At 32.3% G+C, this 11,387-nt stretch overlaps 1 protein-coding gene across 1 annotated transcript in view; it reads right to left on the bottom strand.

Moving 5' to 3' along the window:
• Positions 1-10,372, bottom strand: part of LOC115883610 (ubiquitin-conjugating enzyme E2Q-like protein CG4502) — a 16,592-nt gene extending 6,220 nt beyond the window's left edge. The window contains 3 exon segments of the mRNA XM_030901965.1: positions 10,056-10,163; positions 10,166-10,272; positions 10,348-10,372. Of these exon segments, the coding sequence (XP_030757825.1) occupies positions 10,056-10,163; positions 10,166-10,187 (130 nt within the window). The 5' untranslated portion in view covers positions 10,188-10,272; positions 10,348-10,372.
• Between the last annotated feature and the right edge of the window lie 1,015 nt (positions 10,373-11,387).

Raw genomic sequence — 11,387 nt, 5'->3', positions numbered from 1 at the left:
CAAAAAACCATCCAGGCGTTCAATTTCTGACGGGGTTTTTTGTGTTACCTCTGAAAAACACTAGTTGTCCTCGCCAATACACCCGTTGGCCAGAAAACATCGTCAAAAATGAAATACACTCGTCCCGAAAAAACAACATAAAAGGAAATTTATCATCGCCACTCGTTCACTCATAATTTCATAAAATTGCAAGCGACGATCAAAATTCTCTTGATCATTTACGAACGATTTACGAACTGCTTGCGTTTTTTAATATCCTTTGAGCATTTGTACGATTGACGCCGGTCTCATTGGCTAATTTCTTGTACTCAGCGTACTATCCATAGCAACTTGCCCCAATACGAATACCTCAATAGCTTCATTTACAACAGGATTTTCCCTCTGCCTCTTTTTATTCATAACGAAACCAGTTTCGCGAAATTTGCTACTAACTCGCGAACAATTTCGCCATAAAGGTGTTTTTCAAGATGGCATTCATTGAATATCTGCGCCAACCCATTCCACTACTTCATTATTTTAAAATTAAATTTTTTTTTTTTTTTTTTTTTTCAAATAATATTAAAAAGTTGACGATGTATGAGAAAACTTAACGCATAAGTCACTGAACAGTTATCTAGCAACTACCGCAACCTGATCGGTTCACCTTGTGGCAAAGTGAAAAAATGCGTAAACATCTAGAAAATAATAAGAAAAAACAGCAAGTTGGTCGAAGTAATTTATCCTTATCTTTACTCTGATAAATGTTTAAATAAAACTTTAAAATTTCAATCCTTTATATTTTCTCAATAACTCGACCGATTTTTAAAAACGAAGCGGGGAGATATAGAGAATAGAAAGCCCTTTCATTGCATACGACTTGACCCCCCTTTTCATTTAAAAAAAATTGGGGAAGACACCCCCGCTCAGAGGGTTTGGTTTTGTTTGGTTTGCGTTTGGTCCCCTCCAAACAGAATATTGACTTTTTTTTTCGATGCCCACCTGTATATTCTATCTGTATTCTGTGAACCGAAATATATAAATTACTGAAGAATTTTAATGATTTAAACGTGTAAACATTTTGTAATTGCTGCTAAACGAGTATTAAGTACCTGGGTTAAAATAAAACATCCAGAAGTATTTTTGAAAGAATTGAGCCGTATTATACCCTCGTAGTTTTAACAAGAGCTCCATAGGGAAAAATGTTCTCATTTTTGGACTAAAACATGTTATAACCCTCCTCATTGCTAATATTAGTTTTAGTGAATAATACCATCTTCAATAAAAACCTTCATAACCTTTGAGGTTCATAAACACCCTACAATATAATTTTATTCGATAACTATGAATTTTGAATTTTGATCATAAATTTATATAGCTTTCGCAGACGTCTGTCTAAACAATGTAAATTTAGGGCAGTGTCGTCCACTGCTCTGAATATTAGATTTAAGAACATGAAAATTGTACTGTACGCCTCTAGCATTTCTGTAGCTTAAATACTATTTAAAGAACTGCAAGACAGGCCCTCACAACTTTTTTTGCTGAAACCTTCTTTTGCTCTCAACACTATTTTGCTTTTGTTCTTCAACTCTCTTTTTATCTCATACACGTTATATTTTTCACAGTTTCCCTCAGGGTACTTTTGTAATTAGTCAGCATAAGAAAGTTATATGTTATTTAAAAAACACAGGTGTATAGTCTGTAAAACGAATAACTTTGAATTTGACAGTTACCGTCGGCTGTCGGCTTTTCTAGTGTTAATTTTATTACGTTAGCAACTTGCGGCCATGCTGACGCAATGCCGTATCTAATAGAACAGCCTCGATTATGAGATTTATGACGTCACGCTTTAGTTAGATACCACAATTTATACAATAATGTTGGTAAGAATACTTAATATATTGTGACGGAAAACATAATTATTCCTTCGTATTTTTATTGTATTTTAAAAATGATATAGTTTACATGAAATACATAATAACATCGTAATAAATACAATATATAGACCTATTTATAGTAATAAATACCTTTCCAGAATAAACTATGAACCATACAAAGCAGCAAATGCTTTACAATATGGCTAAAATCGTATCATAGTCAATGTAGATAGATTTTTGTGTTAAGAAATATATAATTAAAAAATTTTTGGTCATTTCGCTATTAGATGAAAATCTAAAAAAAAAAAAAACATTTATTAAATATAAAAAATAAATTTGTTAAGCAATAAATAAACATCATATATTAACTATCTATTTCACACTATAATCACTATTATAATATTGAATTTTTTGTTAAAATAGATCGATTTTCCCATAACCCCAAATTTAAAATAAATTTTACATGTTACCCATTATCTTATGTACTGCCTATTCATTATTTGTATATTTAATAAACATTTGCTGCATTTGTTATAGTTCATAGTTTATTTGCCAAAATATTTATTACTAAATAGTATATATTATATTATTTATAACTCTATATATGTATATTTCATGTAAACTATTACACCTGTATACTCTTGAGTAGAAAACTCATTTTTAAAATATCGAACCAAAATACGAGGAATAATTTATGTTTCCAATGTATTCACAACAATTTATAACCGTAGTAATTAACTAGCTACGTCATAAACTCTCGGCTCCTGCTGTTTCTTATGACGGCATTGTCTAAATTAGAAATGTCAAAAAGCTGATGAATATTACTTTTGTCAAGTATGACATTTCTTGTTGATTTTGCAAGAAAGGAAAACGTCCACTTGTTTATTATTTCCTTTTTCTATTTCACGAAAGTAAAAAGAGTGTATGTGAACGAAACTATCTGTTTCGTTCAGGCACTCATTTAAAGAATATTCAGTAACTTTTTTCACAGAGTTGGTAAAAAATAACGTCAAAAAAAAATAAAAAAAAAAAAAAAAAATGATCATTTTATATACATACCTACATAATTCCACACCCGAAAAGACCCTCAACAAGTTGGCGCTACCGAACAGACCACACACGATATTATTAATTTTAATTAAGAACTTTGTCTTGTTGTATTTCATGTTTATATACAATTTGTTATAGTTTGTATTTCAATAATCTTATTATACCCCAAAGATCGAACTAAACCGGGACCCCATTAGCCAACAAGCCACGCGACGCCACGCTATCCCACATGAGCCCACGTGTTGCGACAGGGGAAAGAGTGTACACATAAGATTTGTGACAGACGACACACGTGTAATAGCGTGGAATAGCGTGGGGTGGCGTGTTGCCTAGTGGGTACACAATACATGCAATTAAATAGCAAAACATTAGCCCAGATCTTTATGACGTGGGGTGCCGTGAATGAGCTAATGGGTTTCCCGCATATTTTGCCACATCTTAATAAAAACCTACGGTTAAAATCTAATGATAATGAATCTAATCTACCCTATTTCTACCGATTGACCAAGTTTTACCGAACATAAAATCTTTGTAGTGCAACAACAGACCGACCTAGAGCTATACACAGTTTACAGGGGCTCTATCCCTTCCCGAAAACAGAGAACAAAAAACATGGTTGGTCAGCAATTTCATTTAAATAAGCGGCGAAAGCACGGGCGCCGCCGTCGCTGTCAGCAGGAAAAAGGATTGTGCCACTGAATAATTATGATATTTACTATTATTTTTACAGAAAATATTTAAGGTCTATTAAACATTCATGTGCTTACTTACATTATTTGTTATATGAAACAACATTTAAAGCTAATCACATATTAAATATAAAAAATATGCTACGTTTCGTACTTGCCTGGTTCTATCTGGTTTAATTTTTCTTCCTCTTTCATAATTTTCTCTCGAATTTCTGACACTACTTCTTCCCCTTCCCTCTTCAATGTTTTCACTTCTTCCATTTTAATTATTAATACACAACCGTTACACAAATGTTTCACTCACTTATTACTCAACTGCTTCTCACCACAGTCTGGCTTAAGTATGAAAGAAATAAGATGGCAAGAAGCAGAAAGTACTTAAGTAAGAAGTTTAAAATGGCGAGTTAACGATCAGCAAACCCAGTGTTGCCACTACCAAAATTGTATTTTCCGTAGATAACTTTTTACTTTAACACGTATTTTTCAGACGTTCCAAAAGTAATTCGTTTTTGGGGTATAAAAAGGTACCGTATGATCGAATAAAAACGGCGTCAGCGATGGCTATGAAATGAAGATCGCTGTCATTTTATATGTAAAATTATATGGAAAATGTCATCGATCGTCATTTCTAAGCCAACTGGACGCCGTTTTTTTTCGATCATACGGTACTTTTAGGTATAGAAAAATACAAACAACACAAAATTATATATTAAATATGAATACACAACTCGTTTTAGTCCCCAAAAATTAGAATTTTTGGGACTGAAAGGGATAGACACGCTTGCAAAGCTCCTCCAAGCTAAAGCAAGTTCTTCTAAAATTATTCAAAAATATTTTTCAATACTGTTGGTAATTCTAATTTTCATCACCCAGGTACCGTTTAATCGGAAAAAAAACGGCGTCAACGATGGCTACTAAATGAAGTGTTTAGATCATAGAGTTAAAAATTAAAAGTTTAGATGTCTTTAGTCGTATTTGTGATTCAAAAAATATAACTCATTAGAAATTTTGTACAAATTGTATATACTATTTTCGCTAGATCGGAAGATGGACTGCCAAATCAGTAGATCTACCGAAAAATCGGTAGAAGTGGCATCTCTGCAACAAAAGCACGATCGGGAAGGGATCGGGTGAGGTAGGCGATGAATATTTTTCCAGGCTGTAATACCTACACGTGGTACTATTTAGACCTAAAATTTGGACTTGATACTACAACCGTACTGCTTTGGTACTGCCAAAGTTTACAGAATAAAATATTTTTATATTTTTTTATTAATATTATATTATATTTTATTCTTTTCAAGTAAAAAGTTTTCAGTTTTTGTTACAATACTATAATAAGTAAGGAAGAAGAATTAAAAATGTACAGGGCTTCCCGTATAAAAAATCAAATTTTCTGTTGATAACTCTTAAATTATTAATTAAAAAAAATATATTTAAACCGTTAAATTCTATGTAAAAAGTTCTTTGGAAATGTTTTCATAAAAATACAAAATATAAGTTACAGCGATTTGTTAAAAATACACATTTTTTTGAAGTAACTCCGAAAGGGTAACAGATATCGATGTGCTGTTTTTTCCATCATGTACATCATGTGCAACTCCAAATACCGATGTTAATTTTCGCTATCTCCTATAGAAAAGGGTGTTTCGTTTCAGTGTCCAAATTTGGTCCACCCTGTACAGGGTGGGTCAAATTCGACGCTTTTAAATGGAAACACCCTTTTCTATAGGAGATAGACGAAAACTAATATCGGTGTCTGGAGTTCAATTTTTGTCAAAAACATGATGGTGAAAACCGCATATCGATATCTGTTACCGTTTCGGAGTTACGGGGTGTTTTTCAAAAATATGCATTTTTAACAAATCGCTGTAACTTTTTTACTATGAAAAATTTTGTATTTTTATGAGAACATTTCCCAAGCACCTTTTTACGTAGAATTTAATGGTTTAAGTATAATTTTTTTAAAATTAATAATTTAAGAATTGTCAACAGAAAATTTGATTTTTTATATGGGACACCCTGTATGCTACCTTTCCAAAAACATAACACACTTGATATTTTGCTCGATTCCCCTTCGAGATATAGAGTATATAAAAATTCGCCCGCTTTAAATAAGTAGGGTTTGAACGGCACCGGCTGTGTTGCAAAAAAATTCTAGCTGTGAGCGTCAATTAAAACGAAAATATTATTTGCTATGAGAGATGCAGAATTTTATAACAATTTAAAATATATTTAACCAACATCAACACATTATTTAAACTATATCTAATAACAATAAAAATAAATAGCAAACCAAGACATGAGATTTTGCTACAGGTGTTCGACATATCGACCGTCTTCTGTTATGGACAGACGGGACAGTTTTTGGACATTTCTCGCGAAATTCATTAACTCAGTAGGGGTGAAAGATACCCTCTCATAACTCCTAAGTATTTCTAATTCTTGTCTAGATTATACGGAAGAATAAGGAACCTTTATTCTTCAGCAAATATATCCATAGGATTAGATCCATGGGCACTAAGTCAGGCGGCCTCGACGGCCAACGGCTGGCATCTTGGTTAGCTATTCAACTATTCCTGAAATTGGCTGCAAAATTTTGCTGATAACTTCAGCGTTCAGAGGCGGTGCGTCGTCTTGCTGGAAAAATATGTTTTCGAGTTCCATTAAGGGCATACCATCAATAAGGGGTCCAAAGCCTACTAGTTAAAAGTGGCGAACTTTTAAAAATTCTGTATTTCGAAGGGGATTATAACAAAATATCAAGTGTGCTATATTTTTGGAAAGGTAATTTTAAATTCTTTTCAATTAATTAAAAATATAAAGGATGATAGCTCTTAAATTATTAATTTTAGAAAAATTACACTTAAACCATTAAATTCTACGTAAAAAGGTGCTTTGGAAATGTTTTCATAGAAATACAAAATTTTCCTTAGCAAAAAAGTTACAGCGATTTGTTAAAAATGCACATTTTTGAAAAACACCCCGTAATTCCGAAATGGTAACAGATATTGATGTGCGGTTTTCACCATCATGTTTTTGATGAAAATTGAGCTCCAGACATCGATATTAGTTTTCGTCTATCTCCTACTGAAAAGGGTGTTTCCATTTAAAAGCGTCGAATTTCACCGACCCTGTACATATGTAAAATTAAAAAAGAAACAATTTTCAATTTTCCAATTTTTTCTCGAAATTTGGCCAATAAAATCGTTTTTTAGCCATTTATTTTTTTAAATGTCAAATTTGACAGATACACGAGAGCAACAACGTAAATTTAAACTAAAGCTAAAGCCAAAGTTAAATTTGACTTAAATCCTTAAATAAAATAAAATCTGTATGTAAAATCAATAGTCCTAAACTTATAAGCTAAATTTTATTTTTACAAGACAAAAACAGATCAAAAACTTCTTGTTTTTATCTTGAATGAGATTCGTAGGCGACTAAACCCTGAAAGAATCTTCTCCGCTAAAAATATCCATTTTTTATTATGAAAAATAAAAGAACAAATCCCAGACGATGCTGAAATTCATTTTTTAACATCCAAAGTTCGGGTAGTTTTACCCCTCGGGGTGAAATTTTGGTAGAATTTTGTAAAATATAAATGGAGAAGTCGTGTCTGATAAATATCCAGAACAAACTTTTTGACAAGATGTTTTGAGTCGAAAAATATGGAACACTTTAAAGTATTTGTTGAATGGCGAAAACAAGACGCCAGCATTCAAGATATTGTTTTATATTTCACTTTGGGAAATCAAAAATAAATGCCTTCATTTTGTTATTTACTACACAGTGGAGGCCAAAAAGCTAGGCTAAATAGAGAAAAAAGTATGATATTGAATTATCGGAAACCCTAATAACAAAAGACGTACGCACTAGCTGTAATATTCCAATTATTTATTTTTAAACAGTCATGTATGATCTATCATTTTTACAACTTAATTCTCCCTACAATGATATTACAATAAGAAAGCAGTAAAAAAGAAGTAAAAATATAAAATAGGTATGTTCGTAACCCACACTAGCTTACTCAAATGTTGGGTAAATTTTCTTAGTGCGGTGATCACGACATCACATCGCAAGCCATCGGTATCAGCGTGCTGTTATTTTAATACCTGTTATTTCTTTGCTACTCTTGCGCGAAACTGATAAAATTCGGGCTGCAGCTAGCCAAACCTCCCATCGTCTAGCCGTTGCTGTTGCGCGTTGGACTGTTATAATGAACAACTGTTACTAGCACAGATATAAGAAATTTTGTAGCCAGGTGATCCGAATATGACATAACGAGTGGTCGCAACAGAGCACTGTTGGTTTCATAACTGTTATTTTTAGACAGTAACAAGTGTACGAACTCTGTCATTTATAAATAACAAATTTTAAAGTAACACATATCGTTAAATAACAATACCTTAACAAATGCCTCTTAACAGTACCTGTTGGTACAATTTCGATATATGGCCAGTTGACAACTCAGAGTAAGATCAGTAAGATAATAGAAACAACTCAGAGTAAGATAAGCAAATATAATCTAAATCGGTCCGTGTCAGCGCACTGTTGTAAAGTGACAATTGTTGCCAACTGTTGTGTGCTAAATTTTTTAAATAGTAGTTCTTAAATTACAGATCGTTAAATAAAAATAAGTCTCTAAAATTACCTCTTAACAATACCTGTTATTTTTTGAACCAAAAGTTTTGTGAGCTCGGCAGAGAGTTCAGATCACGATCAATAGCGGTCAGTGCAGTGTTCTTTTATAATTTTTATTTTTAGAAAGTAACGACTGTTGTGAACTGTTATTTAGAGATAACAGTTTTAAAGTAATACGTCTCCAAAAAATTACCTCTTAACAGTAGGTACCTGTTATTTTTTGGAATATCACTTGCGAACTTGGTAGAATTACGTTTTACATCACGACCATTCGTTGTAAGCACACTTTTTTATTTTCATAACAGTTATATTTAGGAAGTACCTAACTATTATTTATTTTGCACATCATTGTTTTGCAACGAAAGAGAAGACATGTGGCTATCTATTTCAAAAATTACATTGTTCAAATGTTATATATAATAATGGCGGGAGCTGTCATGAAATTGAGCGATTAAAAAATTATCATAAATCATTTTTTACAAATGGAAACCCACTTTTTTTTATTTCACTAGTGAAAAGGTTTTTCAATTAGTTACTTTTAAACTATACATGTTCCTATACCTAAAATATATTTTTTTTAAGTTATTTTAAATTTAATTTGAAAACGTATAATTTTTCTTCATTTTATCTAGCTTCCTTTGACATTAAGTATTAATTAAGTTAAACGGTTAGACAATTTATTTCCCTCTGTCAGAAAACGAATTATTTGTATTTCCTATATTATAAATACTGCCTGGTTTAGAGTTTAAAATGTGTATTTATAAAAATATGTCTCGTATTTTCGCTCTTTAGTGATATCTAATAGTTGATATTAATAATATTGCGTATGATAAAAAAACAGCGCAAAATTGGCTCGGCAATAATGCTGCTTTTTGAACAAAGCGTCACAATATGATATGGCCAGATCTATTGTTTTAGATCACTTGACGTTTAGTGTCACAGGCTGGTTGGTTAACTGGTTAAAATCGTTAAAATCAAGAAAAATATACGCTTTAAAACTAAATCTTAAATAACTTAAAAACTATTTATTTTAGGTATAGGAACATGTAGGTATAGTCAAAAAGTAACGAGTTGAAAAGCCATTTCACTAGTGAAATAAAAAAAAATGGGTTTCCATTTGAAAAAAATGATTTATGATAATTTTTAATCGCTCGATTCCATGACAGTTACCGCCATAATTATATGACATCTGAACAATTTAATTTTTGAATTAGATAGCCACATGTTTTCTCTTTATGGCTGTGATAATCACTAAATTTGACGTTTAGGCTATACACATATTTTTGACAGGCAGTTTTTTTCGTCCAAGTTTAAATATTTTTTTTCTCAAAAACGATCAATGTTAGATATAGAGTGTTTAATATCAAAATTCATAAAATTTTACAGAGAATTTAAGCATGAAATAAAAAATGGGGGCACTTATTTAAAATAAGAAAGTTGCTGTCAACTTCCGGTGTTTCCGGAAGTGCCGCCATATTGAAAATATTTTTAATGATAGATCTCGTTGTGAAACTATGATGTGCAAAAAATCTCCGAGTTAGATGTTGTAGTTCCTTAGAAACTTCTAATGCACGCTCAGCCTGGGACACCCTGTATAATAAATAAGTTTTCTAAAATAACAGACCATTAAATAACCATTCATCTCTAAAAATTACCTCTTAACAGTATCTGTCATTTTTGGAACAAATCTTGACGAGCTAGATAGAACTCTTAGAACACTGATATCTTCATAACTGTTATTTTTAGGAAGTGACAACTGTAGCGAACTGTTATTTATAAATAGCAGTTGTAAAATAACATATCATACGTGTCAAAAAGTTACCTCTTAACAGTCTCCTGGCCGGTGAGCCTTGAGCAGATCCGCTGGGCTTGTTGTGCCCCTCATCTTTGTTATTCGAGGATTTGAACAGTCTTCTAAATACCGCAGTCACTTGTCTTTGGGGCGGATGTTCATGTTGTACCTAGTAGTGGCGCTTCTTGTACTTTTCCTAAATCGCTTGGGTGAACCATTAAGTATCAAGCTTTTGTTTTGGTTTTATCTGAAAAAAAGATGAAATAGGTAAGTTAAATAAACTCTAAAAAATGCGTTTTTAGAATTAAAGTCGGTTGTTCACCTTTGTGCATAATTCATCTGCCATCTTATCTCCGATAAATGTTAGATTTGTGCCGATCTGGTTGGCTTTTACATTGTCTCGGTTTTATCACGAATATATGCTAAGGTCGTGACATTAATAAATTATTAATATCGTCGTTATTAGACGCTTGTCATATTCTTTGGAAAATATTTATATTTTCGTCTAGTGAAAAATAACTTTGAACAATGCAAAGATTAGTTGGGCTCATTAACCTACATAGTACGGCGTTTTGTTTTGTTTATTATTTTTATGAGAGAATAAAAGTTTAATTCGTTATAATCAAAAATATAGTGGAAAGTAGCCTAAACCGTACGACTATGTACAAAAATTAAAGAAATACGAAATTTTTCGGGCTGGTTCATCATGTAAGTTCACCATAAAATTCATCATGTTCAATTTTTGAAAAATTAACTTGTACTTCTACCTGTGTTAACCAAGTTTTAACCACTAAGTATGTTGTATCTTTTCTATATTTCATCATCATCATTTTCAGCTTATTCAACCATTTCCGATTATGAGGCAGCCTGTAGCCTTCCTCACTATTAAGACACTCTCTTTGTAGTTGAGCTCATTGTTGTCTATTATTGGCTATGCGGGCCCATGTTATTCCTGCTAATTTCCTAATATCATTGTCCCATCTCATGTTTGGTCTTCTTCTAGGTGTCTTAATTCCTCGTGGGTACCATGCTGTAATTTTTGTGGTCCATCTCTTGTCTGTCTTTCTTGTCAGGTGTCCTGCCCATTGTCACTTTAGAGATTTGATTCTATGGAGGACTATTATTACCTCGGTCTTTTGTCGTATCCACTCTATTCTTTTACGGTCTCTCTTGGTTATTTCCAGCATATTTCGTTCCACTTAGCGTTGTGCGACCCGCAGTTTCCTTATAATGTCCGTTTTAAGTGTCCAGGTTTCGCATGCATCATGCATAGGTCATGACTCGTAGTACACATTGATCGAATGTTCTCTTCTTTAGATAAAGTGGCATTCATATTTGAATATGATTGAGTTTCTTCCACAA

The sequence above is a fragment of the Sitophilus oryzae genome, unplaced genomic scaffold (genome assembly GCF_002938485.1).
Source record: "Sitophilus oryzae breed Bouriz unplaced genomic scaffold, Soryzae_2.0 scaffold_1973_pilon_pilon, whole genome shotgun sequence".
NCBI lineage: Eukaryota > Metazoa > Arthropoda > Insecta > Coleoptera > Curculionidae > Sitophilus > Sitophilus oryzae.
The sequence above is the reverse complement of the archived record's forward strand: the minus strand, read 5'-3'. Positions and strand labels throughout refer to the sequence as shown.